At 43.4% G+C, this 27,963-nt stretch overlaps 1 protein-coding gene across 1 annotated transcript in view; it reads left to right on the forward strand.

The window, feature by feature from the left end:
* Positions 1 to 185: 185 nt before the first annotated feature.
* Positions 186 to 27,963, forward strand: part of LOC138292418 (homeobox protein Hox-A1-like) — a 96,561-nt gene continuing 68,783 nt past the window's right edge. Inside the window, exon 1 of the mRNA XM_069231002.1 lies at positions 186 to 738. Within this exon, the coding sequence (XP_069087103.1) occupies positions 201 to 738 (538 nt within the window). The 5' untranslated portion in view covers positions 186 to 200. The remainder of the gene's footprint in view (positions 739 to 27,963) is intronic.

Consider the following 27,963-nt stretch of genomic DNA (forward strand, 5'->3'; position numbering starts at 1 on the left):
CCATCACATGGCCCCTGCCAAGGGACCTAAGCCATTGGCCGGGGGGAGCTCACGTGATGCCCTGCCAATATATCGAATTTCATCTTTGCGTCTGACCCCCACCCTCCACCCCTCAGTGGGCTTCGCGAAGGAAGTGTCCAACTTGACAGGGTGATGCAAGGCCATGCGAGGGTGAGGCTGCCAAGGCAGGTACCACAAGGATGAGCACTTACCCCCAGGACCTGCTGTGTGCTGGGGAGGGCAGTGCCCCCTACCCAGGGGTGGGCAGTGAGGGGGTGCCCAGGCAGCAGGATCTGCAGCACAGGTCCTACAGTGCCAGCTGCAGAGGAGAAGGATGGGCAGCCTCTAGCACAGGAAGGCAACTTCCGCTGTCACTCCATTTTCACCAACCCCACCCACACCACCTGCGGCAACCACCCAGTCAGCAGGCTCCGAAGTCCCCTTACAGCTCCCCCCACCCAGGTGCCACCGCTGCCTTCTCCATCTCAAGGAGCCATGCCAGCTGTTCCCACTCTTGCCAACCCGCCCACTATAACCCAGCCTTTCCTGCCTGCCGATCGTCTGGTGCACTCGGGCTTCTGGGCGCCCCTCAGGCCTTCCAGTACACAGGATGTGGGCACGACCACTTCGGATTTCTCCTGCCCGCTGAAGATGAGAGGGCGTTTTTCTCCCAGGACACCCACAGCGACGCCCGAACTTTTGACTGGATGAGAGTGAAAAGGAATCTGCCCAGACTAGGTGAGACGAACTAACTTTCCGGTCGATAAGACGGCAAACCTACCAATTAATGAAAATACGACCTGCGTAGTTCTGCATGTTCTGTCACACAATATAGAGCATAAGCTCATTCGTCCTGATTTCAGGTTGTCCGAAACCTCATATAGCAAGCATCTATCTATCTATCTATCTATCTATCTATCTATCTATCTATCTATCTATCTATCTATCTATCTATCTATCTATCTATCTTTGTATCTATGTTTGTATATATATATATATATATATATATATATATATATATATATATATATGTGTATATATATATATATATATATATATATATATATATATATATATAGAGAGAGAGAGAGAGAGAGTATATAATATATATGTGAGAGAGAATCGGAATTACGAGTTTATTACGCACAGGTGTTTAAGTGGGTGAAAGACGCAGAAAGAAAACATAATGTACGTTGTTGTTAGAAAACGCATCAAACACTGAAGTTCCAGGGGGAATTCAGAGAAAAGTAGCACATTTTAACGAAATCCTGTTTCCTTTGACGAAAAAAGAGCAGTTAGTTTAGTGAAACACAAACATTATTCTACTTTCCTTCGGAGAAAAAATAATGTTGCAATCCGCAAGTTTGTTATATATATGTGTGTTTTAAAGAGTAACACTTATAAGAAAGTGTGTGTGCCTGGGGAAGGGAGTGGCAATCTAAAGCGGAAGTACCCCCAAACAAAAAGGAATTTCGTGATCGTGTTTCCTACCACCCCGGGCCCAACATTTCCCCAAAAGGAAGTTTACTTGCCAACCATACGTTAAGTCCCCCCACCTCCCACACCCCACCTCAAAGCCCTGTATCATGTGCCTCCTTAATCCCCGCATTACGAGAATTGGTTTTAAGGACCTAATTGAAGATTAAGATGTGCTTTCGAGATAACTTCAAAAGTCAAGTGTTTGAGATACACCCCGGAGATCACAGCTGCTACTGTTCCTACGCGCGCACACGCACCAAGGTTCCTGTTTAGCATTATCCACTAAATAAACTTAGGATATATACGCGTGTTTGTATATAATATCTATGCGTATTTATATACATGTATATATAGGTATACATGTATACATGTAAGCTAAGACACACACACATTTAAAATTCTCAAGAGAAATCTTCATGCATACATATATACACACAAAAGCACGTGCAAATACACCATACACACGCGCACAGGTACACTTTTGTTGTTATACACTTATCCTTTAATTGATATACATGTAAGTTGGGTAATAAAAAGATCTGTTATTGGTCAAGCCCCTGTCATTGCTCATTCATAACTAGAGTTCTAAAATGATAATCATACGAGAACTTTCTACATGTGTGTGAGGATGTGTTGCAGAGACACAAACAAAGGACTCGAAGGGGCATATTTACAAGACCCTACCTCCTAGCGGCTCTCTAGCGTAATTGTTTTACGCTAAGGCGGTGTTAAGGAGGCCGTTCCCTGCGCCATATTTGCGCCACTTCGTAACCCCTTGCGCCATATTATGCTTGCGCCAGGCATAATGTATGCAAGGGGGGCGTTTCCTCACAAGGAGGCCCCTAAAAATTGCGCAGTGAAATTTACAAGATTTCACTGCGCAATTTTGTGTCATTTTTAACGCCTGCTCAGGGCAGGCGTTAAAGTGACGCTCCCATAATAACCTATGGGACTCCCTGAACTTTGCTGGACTAGCGCCATAATTTATGGCACTTATCCAGCAAAGCACCACAATTGCATCATAAATTATGACACTGTTGTGTTAACATGCGCCATGGTGCGCTGTATAGTGAATACATTGCTACCATGGTGATGTCAGGGGGTCGCAGGGTGACGCAAGAAATGTGGCTCGTCAGAGCTGATGCGCCACTTTCTTGTAAATATGCCCCATGGAGTTTTTTAGTGTTTAGTGTCTTTAGAGGGTGTGTAGGAGGGGGTAAGAGGAAAAAAATGGGTCGAGAACATGTAGCAAAAGACATAGAGTGAAAAGGAGGCAAGGCATGAAGAGAAACAGTAAGAAGTAACAGTGTGGATGTCTTGAAGAGCCACCAGTGTCCATCACCTTAAACTTAATATAAATAAACTAAACATAACCAGGGCTTTTCAGAATAATTTTCTGTCCACTAGTAATCGCAAGAGGAGCCATTTTGTAAAAAAAGGTGGGATGTCCAATAAACCAAGCATGTAGCACGGAGCCAGGTGTAGGAGGTTGTGACACTTTAAGCAGAGTAAGCATGGATTTTTTAACATAAAGAAATAGATTATTACTACATCTTTCTATACCAAAACTGTGCAATGGCTTGTGGTTTAGTGCCAAGCCTGGACAGTGGTCAGGCCCTGTGCCCAACTCCTATAGTTGAGCAATGCCCTCTCTCCTCATTTTTTTGTGTGACGCTGTGGATCTGCAGTTCCCCAAAGAATTTAAACAGGAGCAGCAATGGGTATCGTGGTGCGTCCTTGGTTCCATGGACTGTGGAAAAATATTTTATTTGATCACAAGCCTCTCACAAGGCCCAGATGACAGTGTACATATGCCTTGCCCACTACTATGTTTTTTAAAAATTTCATGGGACACGGGGTCTGAGTCCTAAAAAGGTGGCCACATCTTTTTTCTTTAGGTTGTGGCCAGCCAATCAGATCACAACGTTTGAGCTTTTGGATCCATAAATCCTCAGGAAGGACCTGAGGTGGATGAGACATTGTTCTGGAAAGTTTAATGAAGATTTGTCAAACAGTGCAAAAGTTATTCTCAAACCCCAAAATCAATTTCCTATGGAGATGTGGTCCAAACTAACAATCCAGTGCCGACCTCTCCAATATAAGACTTCAGAAATCGTAATTCAGCAAACTTTGTGACTGATTTTAACAATCACTGCACAAGTCCTGATATATGTCTTGAAAGCAACACATTTGATGTAACCTCAACTAAATATCCGTAATTCAGTTCATTATTTTAAGAAGCCTCCCTTGATATTGTCAATGGCTTAATTTGAATAAAGTTGGAAATAAGGAATCCTATTTATTCCAACTAATATTTCTTTCTGAATGAATGTTTTGTGATGTATGTATATCAGTGGTTTTGAAATTCTGCAAGAATAGACAACCTGGATAGACAACATCATTCTGGTATTAAAAAGCTTTCAATTGTGTTTGCCTCCTTTACAGCGGTGTCCTTTAACAAACAGAACAAAATGTACTTCTATAACAGTTGTGCTTTAACATTTAACTAAATTAACAAGGGGGATTGAAATATTGGTGGAATCTTTCCACTAGACTGTTTACTTTAGTACAACCTGTATTTTGAGAAAAGGCATTGAAAAAGAAGGATTTTGGAGCACAAACCAGATAGAAATCATAACATAATGTTCAAGCCCCTGAGTTCCAAACAAGCGCCATAGATTTCAGTCCTGCTGAAATAAAAATAAATGTTGAAAGATAAGGAAATAAAAAAATGGAAATTTGAGGAAATTGAGTTACCATTTCTTCTACCATTCCATCATCTTGGTAGATGTAGCGTGAGATCACATTTCATACCATCTGAATGGAATTCAGAACTTCCCCAGGTCGCCAGAGTGTGTAAGATGAATCCGAAGAGTGGCAGGGTTAATATGGTGATGGCCGAGTTTGAGGAAAATTTAATGAACAACATGAACAATTTGGTTCTTTGTGTTAATGTATATGAAGAATCAAGTGAACCAGTCGAATAGTTTATAGTGAGTGGTGTTGTGGTTTAGTTTAGTTATTGACTAACTCTGGCTCGACCATAACACTTATTTCAAGAGACCCTGCTGAGGGAAAACTACTATGCCAATCTTTGCATCTCCCTGTTATTAGTCACAAATGGTACAATAACACTAAGATGAATCTAGAGGGGTAATTTGAGAAGACAGCCAGGTTCAGAAGGCATAAGGTGCAATACAAACCATATGTTTCTATTGGTAGACTAAACATTTTGGGGTGGCATAACCAAGGTTTTTTTTAGGGATTTCTGAGACCAGAATGGGCCTAGCACATACTATGGATAGAGGATAGGCAGGTGAGTGAACATGCAGCTGGTTGGAGGCACTTCTTGAGCAGAACTCAATAATTATTTAGCAAAATCTTGAGAAACTGGAAGGATTTACACATGATTAAACTGAAAGAGGGAAGTGTATCAATGCAGCATACATTGAGATGTGTGTGGATTGTTAAGGGTGAATCAGATAAGTTACTTGAGAAGCTTGATCCCACTGAATCATCACTGTGTTGCCTACCATAGCTGTTACAAAGAAAAAAATAGCAAACTAAGGATGTGCATTGACCAAGGGGCTCTGTGTTGTGCTGGTGTTTCATGATGATATTTTAGTCTATGGGAAGGGATCTGAGGAACACTCAGAGAGACCTTATGCTGTCATGCTGGCTTTCAGAAACTGCTGGGCTACCTTAATTTTGCTTGCAGGATAGTGAGGGGAGGACAGCTGTGAATTTGGTGAATTTGGTGTGTATGAGGTGGAGTATCTGTGGAATGTGATCTCTGGTCAGGTAATTGCTCCACGACCAGCCTATTAAATCTTATTGAAGAGGTAGCAATTCCTGACAATCGGGGACAACTCCAGGTATTTTTAGGAATGTGTGAGTTTAAGTGAAAATGTAACCGAAGCAGAACCTCTTCAAAGATTATTGAATAAGAATGACAAGTTTATTTGTGGGATGGTGGGTGGTGGGTAAAAGTGCCTGCTTTCAATGAAATTAAGTTGAAGATGTCCAATGCCCCCTCTGCCTAGCACTTACATGTCCTGGAATCCTTTTTTACTGTGGATGTGAGCAGCTGTGGTGTCCCAAGGGACAGGTGAGTTTGATACTTCCAATATGTTTGTATCCTGCACTCCTAGACCACAGGACAGTTGTGTTCAGTGTCTGAGTGTGAAATGCTTGCATGTATGTTAAAATATGAGACGTTCAGAGCATATATGTGGCAAACCAGGTTTATTTTGCACACAGACCATAAACCGCTTGTTCAAATCTTGAATGGGACTAATATTCACTCCACCAAGGCCATCTTAGTCTATTAAGATTAAGTGGCAAACAGCTAGAGCATTATTTCAATGTGGAGTACATACCCCAGGGAAGAAACAAGAAGGTGGTTTGAATCTCTTGTCTTCTCTGTATAGACTTGTGATACTCTGGATAGAAAGTTAAGCGACCAGCAAGATATTGACTGCATTGTACAAGTGTGTGGTGTACAAATGTCTTGCGAGGAGGATTGGAGGAAGGTACTCTGCTGATGACTTTCTTTTAAGCAAAATAATGGAGTATGCAAGGGACGGATTGCATAAACAAGGGAAACTCTCCACAGAACTACAATCAAACAAATAAGTGCAGGCTGAATTGTCATTACAGAGTGGGCTGTTATTTAAAAGTGACAAACTGGTTTCACTTTGTAGTTTCTTAAATATGCTGTTGGATATTAGTAATGAGGGGCATCTTGACATAACACCTAATAAGAAAATGTTGAGGAAAACACCAAACATACTGGTGGCTTGCAACGGACAGAGATGTCCAGAGATTGGTTGGTAAGTGTATGATATGCATGTGAAATGACATTGGACCTAAGTGTAGGATGTGCCCATGAGTGAAGTTGGCTGTCCTGAAGCGGCATAGGAGAACGTATACATGTGATTTGCTTTTGTTCTGGTGGGCAGCCAATGCAAGTGGTTGGAAGTGAGGTTTATGTTTGAACCAAGTACTAAAGTGTGACCGTATTACTTACTGATATTTTTGGCAGAGAAGGATTTCTATAAAAGTTGGTGTCTGACAATAGTGGGCAGTTCACATCGGGTGAGATGAGGCAATTCTTAGTGGGTGTTGGAATCAACCACAAAAGTTGCAGTATGTGTCACTCGTAAGTAATGGATAGGTGGAAAGAGCGAACAGGGTATGAATGAGTGTGTCAAAGGTGCAATTTATGAGGGTGTGGATGAGGAGAATGCCATTTGGACTATATTGTGGGCATATCATAGCACTCCTTTTAGCATCATTGGAGATTCTCCTTTAAAAGCTATGACGTGAAGAATGACACAAGGTCTACTTTGTCTTGCATGGTAGAGCCAGTTGAGAAAGGTTTTTTCTGATGGGGATGTTTTTAGGTTACCCACTGCATAAAGAACGAACATGTGAAAACTGCTTTTAGTCAGAGAAAAGTAAGAAAAGGTAGAATATGACAAAAAGAACCAAAGTTTGCTCTTTAGCGAAGGGAGATTTGGTTTGTGTGAAGTTGTCCGATACAAAGGTGAAAAAAGAAAGACTGAAGTTTGGTCCTCAGTGCAGGATGGTGGAGTTTAAATAGAATGTAGTGTTGTAAGTCTTTCACATGTTCAGCAGTGAAACGGTGCACGAGTGATGAATGTGTGTGATGAATGTGCTTGTCAACACGGTGGGCCTGATCTGATCCCAATTTGGGGTATTTTTGTTGAAGCAAACAATTCAAGATCTCCGACTTAAGAGTGCTTCAAACAGCCTAGTTTAGACATTTCACACAAAGGACTCAACTACAAACTCCCTTCCATGTTCATGGATTATGTAATGAATTGAATCTTTATCATTGTACACAGCTCTACAATTTTTGTGTCTATTTATTCTCTAAGTATAATTTGTTCTCAGACCTATCCTTGATGTTTGGGGCTTTCATTTTCTTTTCTGCATATTCTGTTTGCTTTTCTTCTGTTTTTTTGTTTGGGAAATGGGGAGGTGAGTTATGTTCTATCTATGTCCTGTCTGAGCTTCCTTACATTCTCTCCTCTGTTGTGGAATGTGGATAACTATGAGGTTAACAATCACAAGACGGAGTGTCAGAGCTGAATGGTAAGGGAAGCTTTTTGCCAGTTTTTAGGCTGTACTCTTTCTTAAATAAATGCATTGTTTTTCTTACTCATTGGTCTGCAGTGTACCTCACCACGCAACAGTACTGTAATTCAGAATTAAGAGTGGGTGATAAATTCTGCTCCACCAGTTGAATTGGCAGAATTTTGGCCACTGCAAGTTACAAGCCAAATTCCGCCAACTGCCACATGGCGGAGTTTTTTCTCGCATGTGGCTCGCCAACGGTAAGTTTGCAAGTGAGAATTGGCATCCCCAAGTGCGATTTTTGGGTGCTAGGAGGGTACCCGGCAAGATTTTCTCATCGTGGGTGTTTGCAGGTAGCCAAAAATGTTCATAGTAAGAAAGCTGCAGCTCAAGTAGAAAATCTACATAAGCAGCGGCAAAATCATCTCAAGCAGCAGCACCCTCTGGCGCACCCTGTGGTGCTATTTGAGCTGATTTTTTCAGTGTGGAACAGGCTCCCAGCACTAAAAATCAGTCCAAGCAACGCAACATACCGATATCCTTCCATTTGCGGAACTCTGTGAAAAGTCATGGAGTTTTCATGTAACTCTGCAAATTTCAGCCAGTCCTACTCAGAATATCATTTAGTGTGCTTTTCGTTACCTCAGACAATCCTCATTATTAATGGGGTGCGTGATTAATCACATAACTTTATAAAAGTTCCTCATATGTGAAACCAATACTTCTGAGATTTACATTGTGGAGTTTACTATCAGGTCTGGGCTGGGCCAAAAGATATACCCCTTTTAAACGTGTGTGATGTTTATCGCAGTTTGTTTAAAAAAAATTACCCAAAGAAGTGAGGGAACATGAGTGAATATATTGATTAATATCAGCAATTCGCTGATTCTAGATCTATAAACTGAATTTTGAGTTGTGTATGTCAGCAGTTCCCAACCTGTGGTCCGCGGACCCCCAGGGGTCTGACACATTACCAGGGGTCCACAGCCATCTCAAGGCCTAGATCGGCAGGAAGGCACTTCTCAAGCAAGGGCCTCTCAATATTTGCTACTTGATCTGTGCAGCAGTTTTAAAAGCACTGCAAAGTTCCTTGTATATCTAGCAGTTTTGGGGCAAAAATAAAAGTGCCAAGATAACTCTGATGATTATTGTACCTGCTGGAGAGAGATCAGAGTTTTGTCTAGTGGCAGTTTTAACTCATCGGAGTTAGCACAGATGGTTAACATGCCTACTGCAAAGAACATGAGTCATGCATATTACAAAAACAATATTTTATGTTCATAGCACAGTGGTTTTGTCACATATTATTTTTTTACTGAGCAGTTCATCAGTTACAATTGTAATCTAGCACAGTGAGCTATGAACTTCCATCAAAGAGCTGCATGCAAACTGCATTGTACAAGTTATGTTTTTTTCTCAGTCTTTCGTTATCCTGATGCTGCTAAAAAAGGTTTGGTTGCGTAAAAATACATTCGCAGTGTTAAAGTCAACACTAACCTATATGTTATGTTCTGAATCCTGAGTCTGTGCTTCTCCAGACCAAGCCCTTAGAAAATGTCTACCAGTCTGGATGACATGTGAATCCTACACCTTGTGGTCCCCTTTGCCTTCTGTAACATTTTCTATACACTGATTTACACACATATGATTCACTGTCTCTGTATGTGTGTGATGTAAACAGCCCGACACCCTACACTGGTATGAGAGGTGCTATAAAACAAATGAAATACATGTGACAGAGGGCCTGTGGAGAGATCAGAGGCACTTAAGTTTTTACCTCCTTTCTCCACCACATTTATGTGAAAAAGCTTTCTAGGATCTATTGTGCCTAAAAAAATAAATATAGAAATCGCTTGGGAAATGTAGAATTTGACCAGGGGATTCAACTTTCCAAAATAAAACAAAATATAAAAAAAATTGTCACTGAGATGCAGCACCGACCCTCCCATTAATATTTTTCGATATTTGCCTATTTTTTCAATCTAAAATAATTATATCTTTAGTAATTTGAATATTTGTTTGGTGTGTACTTATTTGTGTATTTTTTGCGAATTACTATTTTAATATTTTAAATTCAAACCATACAATCATACTGGTGTATGCGAGTGGGTGTCAAACATTGAATGTGTTCTGACCACAGTGACGTTTGGTCTGCCTACTTTGACTTTATATGGAGACTCATTACTGAAAATTGGTACTGGAAAACATGATGGGCACCAATCGCAATCATGTTTATACTCTGCTTAGGGAAGGAAAATAGTGAAACTGCACAGACGTCACTCACCATGCCATACTCCGCTCATGACCTTGCACTTGATATCACTAACATCTCAAAGGACCTAATCAATGAAACCACATACAATATGACATTGAACAAGGTTTGTCAGGAACAGGGCCTGGCCACAGGATGTGGTGAAAGGACCCATCTCCTTCCCAGCCCCATCTGCACACGACTAAAAAACTTTAGCATTTCATTTTTGAAGCTGCCATTATGGAGTTCAAAGGTAAAAAATGGAACTGTTGCACATTGTCGAAGGGCATGTGCATTTTCCCCAGCCATTTGACACCACCATGCATAGTAATAGGAAATAAATAGGAGTGCATGGTGTCGGCAAAGACAAACTATTGTGCTAAAACCTCACTGTGCACTGACAAAGGCCATGCATGCATGGTGGGCTCTGTGGACTCACGATCTACGGGATGTCACATCTGCAGTTTCACGCTTTCACAACAGAATCAATCACACAGAGGGCCTCACTTATGAGGCCCTTGCGCGACCAGATTGCCACTTTGGGCGATGCTCTGGTGGTGCAATGCCCTGCGCAATATTTACAAGGCAGCATTAAGCCACTTTTAGTGGCTTAATGTTGCTTTGTAAATACGTCCCTTTACACGCATCACGTTGCATGAAAGGGGATTGCAATGAGTGCTGCTGTGGGCGTTCCACTGCAACACCCATTGCATATTGATGCTGCCCCAGATTTATGAGGATTCGTAAACCTGAGGCAGTGCCAAAAGTTAACACCACCCCAGTGGTGGCGTTAGCATGGCACAACAAGAAGAAATACTTTTATTTCTCCTCGTTTTTGCTTTTTCTATGTGTGCTGAAATCTGCAACATACATAGAAAGAGCAAAATGCCATGAATGATTATGTGCAGGAGGGTATCCCCAACACCCCTCTCGCCCCCACCCTAAACCCTAAAACCTATCCCAACCCACCTGACCCTGAACCCTAAAACATACCCTGTCCTGTCCTAAACCTTACCCCACTCTGTCCTAAAAACTACCCGCCCCACCCTGAACCCCAAAAACTACTCCACCCTGTCCTAAGAAATACCTGGACCCCCCACCCTGAACTCTAACACCTACCCTGCTCTGTCCTAAAAATGACACTGCCCCCGCCCCTAGCCCTAAAGCCTATCCCACCCTATTTTTAAAACTGCCGCGACCCCCGCCCTAAACCCTAAAACCTACCCTGCCCTATCCTAAATACAACCCTGACACCCCCACCCCGCCCTGAACCCTAAAACCTACCTCGCCCTATTCTAAAAACTACCCAGGCCTCTCTTCACACTGATCCCTAACACCAACCCCTTTAATAATATTAAAAATAACCTGACCCCCCAAAAAACTGCCCCATCCCTCTAAGACCTCCGACCCCACCCTGTCCTTAAACCCCCCCTCCACCCATCCCGCCCACACTTACCTGGCACTGTGTTCCTCTCCTGGCTGTTCTGGCTGTGTGCATGAACCACGCATATGCATGGTGCCTTAACCACATATTTGCGTGGTTCAGGCACGTGCGTGGTTCAGGCAAGAGTGGTACCGCTTGTGTGGTTATGGACTGCGTGGTTACGGCCATGTAGTAAAGGCCCTTTCCCCTAATTTTAGCACCAGTGCTTGGGGAAACACATGGGTGTGCTGTGTTTTTGTAAATATGGCGCATCCCTGCATTTCTGAAGTGGCGCAGCAATGCCAATTTTGGTGCAGCGCCGCACTGCGCCACTTTCTTGTAGATGAGGCCCAAAGTGTTGTTGGGTCACCAGGGGTGTAGCTTGGTCAGTTAGACTGGGGGGGTGTGAGCTCCAGATTTTACGACATTCCGGCTGGCATATAGGGACTCATTTCATCGTAGCGCCATGCTAATGCCACCCTTGGGGTGACATTAGTTTTTGGCTCTGCCTCAGGTTTACGAATCCTCGTTAATCTCGGGCAGTGTCAAAATGGAACACCCATTGGACACCCCCCTGCCACAGAAAACTGTGTTGGGGGGCCCATATTTACAAGGCGGCATTAAGCCACTTGCCACCTTGCAAATATGGAAAATGGCACAGCGCCACCGGAGCATAGCTAAAAGTGATGCTAGGGACTTATTATTAAACCCCATAATGTTTAGATAGAAGCAGGTTGTATGATAGGGGCCTAAGGGCAGTGGAAAGGTAGAGGAATGAGGAATGGTAGGACTACTAAGAGAGAAATCACAGTATTGTGCAAAGTAACCAATATTTTTGAGGACTTGCAAAACAGAGAGGTTGAGTGCATGTGTATGTTTTGTCTGTGTCTATGTAAAAAATTCCAAATGAAATCCTACTGACATCTCACAATACCCAACTGAAAGCACCTGTACCCAACTATTTATCTGAAAATACATATATTAGGGGGTGTAACACCCAAACACCCTTTGAAGCTACAGCCCTGTTGTCACATTCAGTTTTCTGAAGAGAGGCCCAGATTTACGAGGGCCTAGCGCCTCCTTGCGCCACATTTGCATAATTTTTTATGATGCTCATGTGGCCCAATGAGGCCAAATTCGACGCGCCATATCTACAAAGTGGCGCAATGTATGCATTGCGCCACTTTGTAACCCCTTGCACCACATTATGCCTGCAGGGGGAATGCAAAAACTGCACAGTGGAATCTACGAGATTCCACTGTGCCATTTTTAGCGGCTATTTTTAACGCCTACACAGAGCAGGCATTAAAAGGGGGCATACCATTGCTATTAATAAGCCTCTATGTACTCTGCAGGATTAACACCAACATTTTGGTGCTAATCTTGCACAGTATATCAATAGCTTAAACAATGTTGTCGCTATTTCCCCTACCCTGTGCCATGATGCGCCGGATATTAAATACAATGCACACATGGTGGCAATAGGGGTCGCTAAGGGGGGCAATAAAAGTGCCTCTGCATTTGATGCAGCACCACTTTTCTTAAATTAGGGCCAAAGTTCGGTCTTAACCAATTCTAGTGCTTTCTCCACCTGGCACATTATTCGAAGGACTTGTGCAACTTCTGTAGATATTTTACATCCCGACCATGTTGCACACAGACAAAGGCCATGCACAGTTGTTTTTTAAGAAATGAGGGTGGCTGAAAGGAGTGACCAACGGTGGCACCGTTTGTGTTAAGTGTTCACTTGATATCGCCTTGGACTGCATGCACACTGCTTTCTAAGCTTGTGCTTTTGTCAGAGTCATATCTACAATTTTCCCCTTACTTCCCAGCATCGACTGCTCATAAAATTCGGTCACCTTCAGTTCATCTGAGGTATAGGCCATCTCGTGAGTATTCTTCTCATGATCAAACTCTTTGCCATTCATTATACTCCTCACACGCTCTACTTATCAATGTCATCAGTGATGCCATTGATGATGTTATCTGAGGTGTTGTCAGTGCCGTCATGTGAGAGGTCATGACCTCTTGGCAGGGGAATGAGTCAAGGGTTGCATAGCTTAGTATGACTTGAAAGTGTAAGCGGGTTTTTGGTTTCTCACTGTAACCAAAATGTAACTTTCACTAGTGTTTTTTAAGGGAACATAAATAAATATTAATTGTGCAAAAAGCAATGGAACTCTTCCCAGAATCGTTGATGGAACAAGCACTGACAAAGCCAATAGCTGTGTCCTGCCCACGATGTGTAATTGTAAGCTTTTTATTTTAAATGTTTAGCATTTCCCACTAAAGTAAAAAGAAAAAAAGAAAACCTGAATGATGGCAAGATGGCGGCGTGTGGCTGACTACATCCTGCACCTCTCAGGGGATAGGATGAAGAATGTTGTTTGTATGCTCAATTAAGGAACACCATGGCCTGTCTATTGTGAACCGCTATGCACTTCTTTTGCCCACAGTTATTCACATATGCAAGACTCTCACCACTTGTCATACTTCTCGTGACACTTACCTGACTGTCCTCTATTGGCCAGTGAAACCACAACAGATTACCTGGGGTAGGTGTTCAGCGAGCGGTTGAGGCCTCTCACTATTTTGGCTGTAAGTCTTGCACTCAATATCTCAACGGGATGTATTGACATTGAGACGAGGGTGGCAGCGATTGTTTCTCTAGCTCTCCTCGCGATCTTGAGGTGCACTCATAGGAGGGAGACGGAGGCTGGGATGCCGGCCCCCTTATGTATGTGGGAGATGTAGCAGCCTGAGCCTGAGCAAAGATGCTTATCAGCCGCCTGAGGGTCAGTCGAGTCGTTCAGCTATAAGGGCCGTTGCAGATCGCCCACTGATGGGTGTGGTGAACACCCACGCCACTATCTCATCTAGACAGCTGAGTGAGCGAGGGAGCCTGGACAACCCATGGAGCCCAGGGTACCGCAAAAGGAGCCCAAGGAATCCAAGGAGCAAAAACACCAAAACAGCCTCATAGGACGTCAACCAATACGGATTTGTCTGCGTCACTGGAGATGTCTCAAGCAGGGGGAGAGACCCCCACTAGATGTGGTGCTTGTGACACGGTGGGCATACTTGCTGATAGTCACAATGGCTGGGGTCTATGGAGGAGCCAGCACAGGAGTTCATAATACTGGTTTCAAAGGTAGGCACTCATTCCGATTTCTCCTCTGCCATTACATCTTTAAATGACTCTTCACAACCGTCTGTCAAGAGAACTCTGGTGGCTTGTATCTTTGTCTAGACAGCTGGTGCCTCCATTGGGAGTTAATACCAAGGCTGCCACCAACATTAATGGTTTTGCAGATACCAGGGCTGGGGCGGATGTCAGCACTGGCAACAGTACTGCCCAGGTGTCCTCAATGCCTGCGATAGACACTGATCTCATGGGGTGGGTTGATCTCAGCTGACTACTCCACTAGAGGGGGTGAGTGCTCAGGGGCTTGTAGGATTAATGATTCTTATGAAAGTCAAGAGGCTCTGGAAGCTTTTTTCTTTTTTTCAGGCCCGTCTGAGTGACAGTTTCGTTACATTTAAGCCAGGCTCAGATGAATGATGTGATCTGACTGTGAGTGTGAAATCACCCATTCTGTGAGGTGGGAGAAAGAAATGCCGTAGTCCCCACAAAGGATTCAACCCATACTGATATGGCAGAAAGACACCTCAAAGGTACCAAAAGGTTTAGAAAGATCAAAGAAGACGAGCTACTTTGGTATTCCCAGGGGGATAGAGCCAACTCCCACCAATAAAACACTATGAAAGACATGTACTGGGGCATCTCCCCTGTCTCCTGATAACAATGTTGATACATCTGAGAGTGTGCAATGAGCTACTACCCCCTTGATGGCAAAATCCCGACATTCAGACAAACTTAGGCTCTACTCCCTACCACCCCCTTCCCTTGCATCAATCTTTAACTTGCTCCAACTCCACCGGAAGGAATACAAAAAATAAGTTTTGGCTCTGAAGACCTCCCATTTGAAAATCTAAGTGGTATTGCGAAAAATGTCTACAAACATGGATATTCTCCACGGTCACCTTAATGACATTGAATCTCAATCTGCGAGTCTAGTATGTGTCAAAAACCAAATAAAACAGCATGATGATAGACTGCAGGTCATGCAGCAGAAACTGGAAGATGTTGAAAAACGGATGTCGCACAATAACCTTTCCGTACTGTGGATCCCAGAGGGGAACGAGGGGGATGACCCCAGACCTTATATTGTCCACCTATTTCAGCAGTCTTTGCCCTAACCCAGTGACTGGGACATTGACTGCCAGATACAGTGGGCCCATAGATTCCCATTTTGCAAGCCAAAAAAGGCTAGGGCAGGCAATTATTTATTGACTATTCTGATATACGTTGGAAAGGTTTTGTTCAGGCAACACATTTTCAGCTGGCCCACATTTAAAAGCTGGTGAAAGCCTGTGTAGCGGAGTTCTTTGTGAGATCAAATTTCGGTCAAGAGACTGTGGAATGCAAATGGCATCTCATCACTTCAGAAGTAGGTGCCATGGCTTCCTTATTGGAGCTTGCCAATCTAAAGATACGCTTCAAGGACCAAATGATGTACTGTCAAGATCCAGCAAAGGTGTGAAATCCACACATCTAATGATCTGTGTTTTCATGCTATAACTTGGTTTGCCTACTACAGGTAGACCCCAGAGGGAGTGGTACTGTTGTTTTTTGAAAAGAAAAAGAATAAAAGGGGGAAAGAAGGGGAAGAGAAATGAAGACAAAAAGGAATCAAAAATACAATTTGTTGCCTAGGCCACATTTTCCCTTTCTCTTCTTCTGTTTTAGCATGCTGGTTTGGGATAAATCACTTGTCAGTACATGTGTATGGGTTTACGCTGGGCGTCACTTATTTCCTCCTTATATTTTTTTGGGGAGCATACTAACACTTCTAGTAGTATTGAGCAACCCTGTAGGTGGAGGCTTGATGACAGCCATGTCACTAAATCATCCAATTGGGGCAGAAAGGTTTGTGTGATTTCACATCAAAGGTTTTAAGTCCTACTCGGCTGAGCAGGGCAGGAATGGGTTGGGGCGTGGGTGGTGGGGTGGGACGAGAATGGGGCAGGAGGTTTGGGTGTGTTGAGTCAGTAGGGAAGGAAAGAGGACTCAAAAGATGTCAGGTCAGTTTAAATAATCTGGGTGGGACAATGTGGCTCCACAAGGTTAAAAAGAGGACATATAGTACTAAATGAGGTTGTGGAGTTTTATCAAGAAATCATGCATAGGAGTAGGCTTTCACCTAACCACAGATAATATTGACCGTGGTCGCAACCATGGGATCCAGATTCTTGGTTGGAATAGCAATGGTATGAGTACCTCTGCCAAGGTTAAGTATATCAGCATATTTACATGCCCCTAGCGCCAGCTTGCGCCGCCCTAGCACACTTTTTTTATGCTAAGGCAGCGTTAAAAAGGCCTTTCTCCCATGCCACTTTGTAAACACTGCATCATATTATGGCTGCCCCAGGCATAATGCATGCAAGGGGGGCATTTCGACGCAGGGAGGCCTGAAAAAAGTGGCGCAGTGAAATTTACAATATTCTGCTTAGAGCTGGTGTTAAAATGACACAGTCATTTTAATCAATGGCCCTCCCTGTGCTTTGCTGCACTAGCATCATAATTGTTGACGCTATTGAAGCAAAGCGCCATAAGAGCATAACATCTTTTGACGCTATTGTCCTAATGACTGCCATGTTGCACTGTATTGTAAATACAGCATAACCATAATGTCGTTAGGTGGGGCAGGGGGGAACGCAAGAAAAGTGGATCATCAAGACCGATGCGCCACTTTCTTGTAAATATGCCCCTTTGTATCCTTAAACCTCATCGTCTCTGCATCCTGGAAGCCCAGCTCACTACTAGTGAGCTTTATAAGCTGAGTAGCTTAGTGTATCACACTTTTTCTACATTGGGAATAGACATTCTAAAGAGATAGGTGGAATTACTTTCCAAGGGTTGGGAATGGATTGCTCTTCGGGTCAAGCTTGATAGGACAGGAAGATGGCTGTCTGCACGTATAGGGAACGATAACCTAGACTTAACACAATGGCCCTGATTTAAAAAAAGTGGTTTTGCACTCAGTGCAGCACCACTTTCCTGGTGCCCCTTAATGTCCCCGCTAACGCCACCATATGTGCAACGTATCTAAGATACCGCGCACCATGGTGGAAGTTAGGGGAACTAGCGTCTACATTTTTAACGCTAGTTCGGAGCTTTGCAGGATTAGCATCAATAATTTTGAGGCTAATCCTGAAAAGCCCATTGAGGCCCATTGAAAACAATGGCATGCCTTTTTTTAACGACTGCTCTGAGCAGTGTTAAAAGTGCCGAAATAAATGACGCAAAGAAATCTTTTAGATTTCTTTGTGCCATTTTTTTTGCCTCCCTACCGGGGGAGCACCCCCTTTGCATACATTATGTCTGGCACAGCAGAATGTAGCACAAAGGGTTACAAAGTGGCGCAATGCATGCATTGCGCCACTTTGTAAATTTGGCGCCGTGATTTTGGCCTCGTTGGGCCACATTAGCGTAAAAAAATGATGCAAATGTGGCACAAGGAGGTACTAAGGGCTCTTAAATCAGCCCCTATGTGTGGTCTATGCCCCAAACACTGATGACCCAATAATGTTTAATCTTCTTCTTGGAGAGAGCATGTGGCCAGATCCAATCAAAATTAGCAGGGATTTTAACCTGGCTATGCACCCACAACACCAATAACATACGCAAATATCAGTCAGGGGCATGTGAAAAAATCCAGGGCAGCCATTCAACAAATTCTGGTCACACATGCTCTTCAAGATGTCTGGCGGGCCTGTTAGGGTAGTGAACAAGGGTTTACTTTTTATTATATACCACATGACACATTCTCTCCTTTAGATATGTTTTTGTCAGCCAAATCTTCTGCCCATTGTGTTTAAATCCTAGGATTATTTTAGATCACATCCCTCTATCACTATTCCTCAAGTCAAGTCACTTGGTCCCTATACAATCCCCACATTGATGGACTTTCGATACAAGCTATTGTTGGCTCCTGACTACGGTTCATTTTATGAGGTCTTGCTTGTGTGAAATTATTACTATAAATATATGGTCTGCTAGTCCTATAATGGTTTGGGATGCCCTGAATGCCTTTGGTTTTAGGTATGACTACCAGTTTTACCACCCTCAAAGGTAAAGAGGAGCGGGCCAAGAAGGCTAATCTATGGGATAGGCTTATTAGACTGGAGTTGGATTCATCATTACGATACAGTTACTCAACAGGCAAGATAGCATCTCAGATATACTTAGACAGATAATACTGCTGCATATGCAGCTTAACAAGATCATCTGGGACAATGCATGTTTTAAATATCAGGCAGAGTGTGTATTGTTTTTCGAGAATACTGAGGAGATGGGTAATTTATTGGCCTTTTGGGCACAAGGGAAGCTAATGGCAAGATTGTCATCGGTTGCTCAGAGATACAATCTGTCTTCCATCAATATCATACTAATCTGTAAAAAAAAGACTGTTGAGCCACTCAAGTTATGATTGACTGCTATTTGGAAGTGGTGAGACTTAAGCAACTCAGGACAGAACAGAAGGATGGGTTAGATGCCCCCATAAACAGGGCAGACATTGATACAGCTGTAACACAGATCGTAATGGCTAAAGCTGCAGGCCCAGACTCCATCCATCCTGTAAGACTTTTATAAACTGTTTATAAATACTTTGACCCCTCTCTTTTGCTAACTTGTAAATTCCTCTGAGTAGGAAAGTGGAGTATTATGCAGTCATGCCGGTTAGGCCTCACTATGTAATACTGTCACAATACCCCAAAGATGGTCCCTCGGATTCACAATAATAAATCCTTAGCTCAGTCCTGGTAGTGTGGCAAGGAGCAGGAGGCTTACTGGAGGAACATGTGGTAAGCATTTCAGAGTACCAACATGGACAATAAGTAAATTACATGACTCAGAAATAAATAAAATCAGTGCATTTATAAGCAGTCACTTCTTACCAGTCAATGGGAAAAGATACTAGTGACACTCCGTCACTTTTAGGGTGAGTTCAAAGGAACACACTTGTGGTTAAGGTTGTGCGGGTCTCAAGACCAAGCTGCAACAGTCAGAACAATTTTACCTGACTCCTGGGGCCTGGGTGCAGAGGTGTCCTGTCTGTCCTTAGTGCTGAAAGTGAGATCCACGGGTGCTGAGAATAGTATCTGTGACACTTGGGGCCAAATGTAGCAAAGGGTTTTTCCCATTCTGTGTCAATGGCAAAATGTGTTCGTACATATGGCCCTTGGTCACTTGCAGGTCAAGTTTGTGGAAGCTCACTGGGGATACGCTTGGGTGGGCCCCTGAATTAGAATTTACCAGGCAGAACAATTCCAAATCGTCTCAGCATCTCGGGTTCAGAGGTGTGCTGGGTATCCTTGGTACTGAACAGGAGCTGTGGTTGCTGGTTTTACCAGTGAGATGGTGCTGGAGAGGAAGCGGATGTAAAAACTTGACAACGAAGCCACAGTTGAAGTCGGGTGAAGATGTTTCAGTGTGCTCTCGAGTTGCAGCGTTGAGTAAAGGTGGTGAAGATTGGACTGGCTACCAACAAGCCTTGGCACTGGTAAGGTGGAGGAGAAACTATCGCCCCTTCCCGAGGTCCAGGGGACAACGGTAGCTGACTGTAACTTAGCAGGGAGCTGGACTGCACTTCCCACAAAGGACTGGACCACCTGCTTTTAGGCGATCCCTCAGAGGGCCCGATAGCCAGCGCATCTTTGGATCCTGTGAGTGCTTTTTGCCTGCGATGGACAGTGGACTAGTGCCACCAGTCAAAGGGAGTCAGGTCTTGCCTTTGGCTGCAGTCAAGCAGTTCCAGGAGGTTGCCACAGGTTCAAGGTATCCTACCTTTTGTTAGTGCAGGGTTCTGTTGTCATCGATGTGGGTCTTCTCATGTCCTTTCTTCCCAAGTTATTACGGATCTGAGGCTCTGGTGCCAGGGGAGCCACTCAAATCCTACATATAGGGGTGTTTGCCCCAGTGGCTAATTTGCCCCTGATGTGGCACCTCTTTTACCCAGAAAGCTCTATTTTGCCACTTTTGAAGATGGCAGAAGTCTTCTTTGACTGTACAGACTGGGCTGCCCACCCTAGAGGTGTGGATAGCCTTCCAGGGATGTACGCCTCCTACCTAACTAATTTCCCCCCCTGCCTGGGTGCAAATGTGCCTGGGGGCAGGGAGACAGCTTTGTCCTCCACTGGGGGACAACCTGCTGGCATATCAGAGGCGGTGTACCCTACAGAGTTCAACGCCTTGATGTGCCACTTCACTAGCCTTCTTGGGAGGGAGGCAGGTGTGACCTCCTTCATGTTCAGGCCATTGTCCTGACTCCTGGGAGTGCTTGCACCTCTGCCTAGGGTCCTCTATCCTGGTAGCAGGAGTCTGTATCTCTCTGCGAGCTAGAACAAGAAGTAATTCAGAACCCTCCCAGCTGCTCTAAGTTGAGAAAAATGTGGGAGCGTGTCAGGCTAGGTTTTTTGGACCTTTCACCTAGTTGCGATCTAGAACTAAGAAGTAAACAGACTACCTAGGGGTTTTTATTTATTACTTAATTCCTTGCATGTATTGACTAATGAACTGTGATCATCGACTCTACCTACGCATCCACAATTGTTTGATGGGGTAACAAACGTACCTTCTTTGTTCAGATGTTTTTATTGGAAATTCTTCTCTGTAAGGATTCATATCTCCTCCATAATAAAAAAATACCTTTAATAGCATTCATGTGGCTGTTTTACTAGTGATGTTTTTTCCAGTTGTGCCGTGCATATTATTATATATTATTATTATTATTAGTAGTAGTAGTAGTAGTAGTATTAGCAACACTAAGAAATTACCAAATAACCAACAACTCAAATCAGAGGTAACAATAATGTGACTTAAAATACTTTATAATTTTAAAAAGGAGAGGAAAAATAAATCACCATCTAACTGTGCACCCAAAGTACAGGCAAAATAAACAGCTGTTTTTTAAAGTTAATATGCAAAATAAATAAAATAAAAAACACACTTTAAACCAACTTTGCCGCTTCAAAGTGAAGGGAGCCATTTGGTAAAGTGGGCTGACACAGCACCAGCTACCCATCTTCTCAGTGCCTACTTTCCTGTTCCTAATGCCTGCTGAGCATAAACTGGAGCCTTTCTGGTCTCACTCACTACCCCACATGAAGTGGCTGCTGGGAATATTCTATATTGACATACTCCTCCCCCTGAACGTGCTATCCCACCCTTCTGTGCCAAATGAACATGCCTGTTCCAGAAGATACAGTGCATAGTCTTCAACCACACACTGGACCACTACATATTTCATGATTTCCTGCTAACTCGTGCATAGGGATTAACGTTCAGGACTGCCTTGGGCTCATTGAACACATTTCCAGCAATTGAAGGGCCTGGCCATCAGCCATCTCTGTGCCATTGTTTCTGCCTTCAGTGCCTGCTGGTATTACTTTTGGTAAGGCCTGGAACATATTCCTTAGTTAGCGATGAGTATAGACTGCAGAAGTGCTATGTGCATATAGGCAGTGGATTTTGCCATGCCTTTTGACCACTGTACTGCATAAGTAGCAAACAGGCAACAGCTTTAGCCTTGTTTGCATTCTTAATAATTAAAACTTTCATTAGAAATGCATATTTTATAAATCCACATGAACAATTTGGATGCAGATGTCGAAGATCAAACTTATATGGACATATTTTACTGTTCAAAAGTTTCATACTGGCTTAAGCTATAAACATACCAAACATGCCTGGAAAGGGGCTGTAGGAAGCTGTGTGGCATGCTTAAGGGAGGCAGGGTCAGAACTTCATACACCACTTAAACAAGATTTTAAGCTTCAGAGAAGGAAAGCAAGCACCAGTAGGTACACCATTGGCTGGTGAATCTCACCCTTCAAGGAGCTGTCCAGCATTCACAGACCATGTTTGAAAAATAATGGATGCCACGCTTACGCTTGACCTGTAGGATATATTTCATTATTATATGGTTCTTATGACTCAAGTAGGACTGTGTATCTGGTCAACATAAACGTTAGGGTATATGGACTCAGTCTGCCTATACCATCAGGAAATATTGACACAGTTCCTAGTAAGCTCCCAGTGCCCCACCAGGACCCCTAAACATATCAGGGTACCAGATGGCGTCTGCAAACTCGAACATGACTACTCAGATTCCTAAGGAAAGCGTGGAAACAGATAACTCTTTTGTGGTCAAATGGGGTACCCAAGTTGAGACACAAGAAAGATACAAAAATGTCCTTTCACACATTAATTGAAATAATCGTATTCTTGCATAAAAGACATGCGCAGCAATAATTATGCACATGAGACAAAACATGGTAACCAGCATTACAAAAATGGTGAAAAAGATTAACAGTTCAACCATGATAAGGTTATTGTGTTGGTACACTCCTATGTGTTACTACCTACACTATTCACACCATAGCGGGTGTATGCTCTCCCAGATCAATTGGGATAGCATAACCCTCACACCTGGTTTAGGAAGCCAGTCTGGTGTAGTGCAGGCTATCGCCCCTTGCAGAATGGAGGTCAGAATTGGCAGGGCTGCATCTCGGCCACAGTGCACTGTGTTCCGGGATAAGCTCAGCAGAAGTGCTCCATTGCTGAATGTAGCACAGGGGCAGTTTTTACAGCACAAGCACCTATCATATCGCACTGTGTGAGAGGTGCTGATCCGATGCACTGATATGTCTGCAAGAGAAGAGCTGTCTCCAACGGACAATCATAATTCTAGGGCACTGTGTTCTGTGTGCTTAGGCTTGGATGGAGTGTACAGAGTAGAATGAAGCAATGCTTACAAGAAACATGCTGCATGTAGAGTGATTTCTCAGTACTTTATCGAAAGAGTGAAAAGTCAAGTAAAACGTCACCATCAGAAGAAAAGGCTAAGTTAAAATGTGCCCTGTTGTGCTTTACAAAACCTTCCCCTTGTCTGTGGAAGACTACGCTCATACAAAAATAAAAGCACAAAAGCTAGCCTAAAGTATGGCCATTAAACAAATAAGTATATAAAATATCATATTACCTTTAATAATAAAAGCAAACAAAAGACATATTAAAATATACTAAGCCAACAAAATGAATAAAACACATTTCTTAAAAACAAGGGGTTGAATCAAAAGTCTAAGAGGATCTCAACATACATCTATGTCCAAAGGTAATGGAATCCAGGAAAGAACCCGCAACCACAGACTACTGATCCACCGTGGCCTGAGAAGCAAGTTCCAATGAACAAACATGGTCAAATCCAGCCAACTTAGCAGATGCTGGGGCCAAGACAGTCGATGGTGTAAATGCAAAGTTAGAGCCAGATCCCAGGAGCTGAAGCATTTATATCGACCCAAAATGATGGCTCATAGTGTGCATACAGCAGCAATGACAGCCTCATAGGATGGCACTCAAGGTCCTCAATGAAGTCACATGCAGATTTATATGCACAAATTGAACCAATTGCACTTTCAGACACAAGTCGAGTGCATGCTCAACAGGGCAAGGTAGTGGAACACGGGCTGTACACATTGTAACCACACAGGTCTAAAGGACAAAGACCAGTTCACATTCAGTTCCTGTTGCGAAGACTCTCCGAATTACGGTATCATGCATTCACAGCACAGCATGACGTGTCAGATTCAACACCATTTGGCCTCAATGTGGATCATCAATTGTGGAGCAACAAAAATAGGACCAAAATAGCAAAGCCTAAGAATAAATCAATCAGAATGTCTCTAAAAACACTTGAAACCAAAGAGTCCAGAAAGGACTGTATCATTGTGCAACAGTCCTGTAAAGTGCTTACAAAGCCTGACCCAATCGTTTTTAAAAAGTGTACCACTCCCTCAGTATTTGATGCATTAAATATTCGGGGAACAAGTTCACCAAAGTGCTGCAGCAAGTTAGTGTGCAATAGAGATTGGACTTTAGAGGAAGACCTTGCAACTGAAAGATCAAAGGTCTCTAGGGCAGATGTTAAAGCAACATTCTTCTGAAATAATAGGGCTTTCAGTAGGCTCAACATATCAAACAAATAAACAAGGGGATAGGGAGGAGTAATGGTCCAGTGTATATCCTCCCGATAGATACGTAAAAAAATATGATACACTGTTCCAGCTAGAAGGAGAGAAAGGATACAAAAAAGAGGGTCCTAAAATTTAGGAGCAAAAAACCTCACACATCCAGAAGGATGTCATGCTTCATCATCGGAATTGCTCCTCGTCAGACCGGCACTGCAATCTCTGACGGGCACCACCCCAAACGGGGGGCTCTATGCCGGAGATCTTTTGAATGATGATGCCACGACCCCAAGTGTGAGTATGAGAGAAAGGAGATAAGCGAAGGGGGTTAAAATTGGCTCTCAAAACCTGTAGCGGGTAATCAATTTATTAGTCCAGATAAGGGATGGAGGCCAAGGTTAAAAAGTGGTCACAAGAGTGAAACAGAGATAATGATCAATCACTCTATACCAAAAGAGAAGTAAGGGTGGGGAATTTCTAAGCCATCCCTACCAAGGGTCAACATGTTTCGCGTCCCTGTGGTCCATACGGATCCAGTGACGCTTCTTCAGGACCTAATGACTATGTGTATCTCCTAATCGTAAAATGTGTGGATTGCTATTAACCTGAAATTCTCAGTAAAAAGTATCCAATCACTTACATTAGTCTGGGAAAGATATTATTCCTAACTGTCGCCCATCCCAATTAGGGAGCGCGCTTCATAGGACCACACAGACCAGTGGTCAGGCGCGAAACTAATTTGTTATTGCTGCCACTACCGGAGGGAAACCTACCCGGGTCCGTCATCGGGAAACACGATTAGGAGATACACATAGGCCCTCATTACGACCCTGGCGGGCGTCGGAGGCCGCCCGCCAGGATTCCGCCCTCCATAATACCGCTCCGCGGTCAGAAGACCGCGGAGGGTATTATGAGTTTTTCCCTGGGCTGGCGGGCGGTCTCCAAAAGACCGCCCGCCAGCCCAGGGAAAAACTCCCTTCCCACGAGGATGCCGGCTCGTAATCGAGCCGGCGGAGTGGGAAGGTGCGACGGGTGCTACTGCACCCGTCGCGTATTTCACTGTCTGCAAGGCAGACAGTGAAATACATTTTGGGGCCCTCTTACGGGGGCCCCTGCAGTGCCCATGCCGTTGGCATGGGCACTGCAGGGGCCCCCAGGGGCCCCGCGACTCCCCCTCCCGCCATCCGGTTCCCGGCGGGAGAACCGCCAGGAACTGGATGGCGGGAGGGGGAGTCGGAATCCCCAAGCCGGCGCAGGATTCCTTGGGGGCAGCGGGAAACCGGCGGGAGACCGCCGGTTTCCCTTCTCTGACCGCAGCTAAGCCGCCGCGGTCAGAATGCCCCGCGGGGCACCGCCGGCCTGTCGGCGGTGCTCCCGCGTGCCGCGGCCCTGGCGGTTACAAACCGCCAGGGTCGTAATGAGGGCCATAGTCATTAGGTCCTGAAGAAGATCTCCGGCAAAGAGCCCCCCCGTTTGGGGTGGTGCCTGTCAGACATTGCAGTGCCGGTCTGACGAGGAGCAATTCCGATGATGAAGCATGACATCCTTCTGGATGTGTGAGGTTTTTTGCTCCTAAATTTTAGGCCCCTCTTTTTTGTATCCTTTCTCTCCTTCTAGCTGGAACAGTGTATCATATTTTTTGACGTTTTCAATATATCAAACTTCACTCAAAAAATAGGGATGGAAGGCCATACAGTAATTTCCCTAACTGTGTGTGTATGGGTGTCACAGCAGGTCACGACCCTGGAAAGCATCACCACATATGGGACACCTGGTTTCACCCTACAACAACCTTTGTTGTTCGTACCAAATAACTCCTATTTGAGAGTAATTGGAGCACTGGGAGAATCAAGGAGACTGGTGCACATTCCAGGTAACAGGTCAAGTTGGCTATGGATGCATTGCATGCTCCATGTGATATTACCTCTTTACATAGTAATGAATGGCCGAATGAAGTTTCACATTCATTTCCGCTATAGAAGACTTCAGTTTCCCGTCTCATGCATTTGTAATTGAAAGTTGAAACTCAGGACTTGTGAACAAAACTGTCCCCCAAACCTTCATATCTGCCTACTTATAAATATTTCAAACAAGAAAAAAAATGAAATTTAGAGATTAGTAATGATATAAAGCTGTGGATCAATCACACATCAGTAACTGAAAAGGGTAATTTCTGTAAAAGCTCATTGTTCAACATGGCAAGGGTTGCATCTTTTTTCACCATCAGTTTCTGTATGCCTCTTAAATTATAGTGCAAAAACAACTCTGTTGTGATCAGAAATTTCCTTGGTGCACAGTTTGATTTTAAAAACCTGGACTGTCCAACTCAGTTGCATAATCGATCTCCATTGGTTTTGTCCATGCTGTAATAGGGACATATTATTATGTATGATATCAAATGCAGATGATATAATGTTATTCAGTGAATAAATACAAGTTGACAGCATAGTCATATGATTATTCACAACAGCTAATGATTTTTCTAAGTTTTTCCTGTCAATCTGTCTTAGTCGTTCAGCAGCGACATGCTGAGGTACTTTCCAAATCTCATTATGTTTGGTATGTAGGAATTGTTTTGGACATGGTGATCCAGGACCTAACAAGAAATCTTGTAAATCCATGTTATCAAAAAGGAGAGATAGGTGTTCCTTAACTGCAGGTAATGTGCAATGCTATAACCATTGCTGGCATAATTTCCCTATGCTATAAATTGCGACTACCCCTAATGTTGTGACTTCAAGCTCAAAACCTGAAGGAAGAGGTAAAAAATGTCCATGACAAACATTAGTGTCTACTGCACACACTAACCACCTATCTGTACCTATTGGAATGGAAATACTTATATGTACCATTCTGAATCATGTCATTTAATTGCTCTTCCGTGTACTTTGCAAAATATGATAATTGTCAAAATGTGCAATGTGAAGAACGCTAGGTGTAGTAATTTCCCTCATTTTAGCCAGACCCATACATGTTGTTTGTTGAACTGTTCTGTTCAGGAAAATAATTTGTCTAGGTATGAGACAGGATCCAAACACAGCATCAATGCCCTATACTTGCCAATGATGTGTTCCCTAAATTGATTTCAAATCAATATCATCTTTCGAATATTCATACCCTGTAGGGTTAGTTGGGACATTAAATGAGTCTAAATAGATCAATTCAGTTTGGGTTAGCATGTTTTTATTCGCTGGGGAAGGGGTAAGCTTATAATAATTAGAACCCAGGTCTATGGGTTTGTGGCCTGAAAAATATGCAAACTGTCAGTCAATGTTCCCATTGTGTGTAATTGAAAACTGCATGTGGAGAACTAGCTTTGTGTAAATAGTGATTAGCATATTGATGATAACAAAACATTTCACCATAATTAGCAGAATTGAAATACAAATATATTTTCAGAATCAAGTATAGTGTAGCTTTCCATTCCAAAAGCAGGCTTCTTACAGTCTCCACATCCCATTCATCGGGGATAGCACCAGGCATAATGATGTCGTCCACAGCTATTTTGAAAATATATGATATTTGTAATGTTTCTGTACGACCAAAAATATGAAATGGGACCTTATCCCACACAGTTCCATCATAGACAGGAAATGCAGAAATGCTCACCAAG

The sequence above is a fragment of the Pleurodeles waltl genome, chromosome 4_2 (genome assembly GCF_031143425.1).
Source record: "Pleurodeles waltl isolate 20211129_DDA chromosome 4_2, aPleWal1.hap1.20221129, whole genome shotgun sequence".
In the NCBI taxonomy this organism is placed as follows: Eukaryota; Metazoa; Chordata; class Amphibia; order Caudata; family Salamandridae; genus Pleurodeles; species Pleurodeles waltl.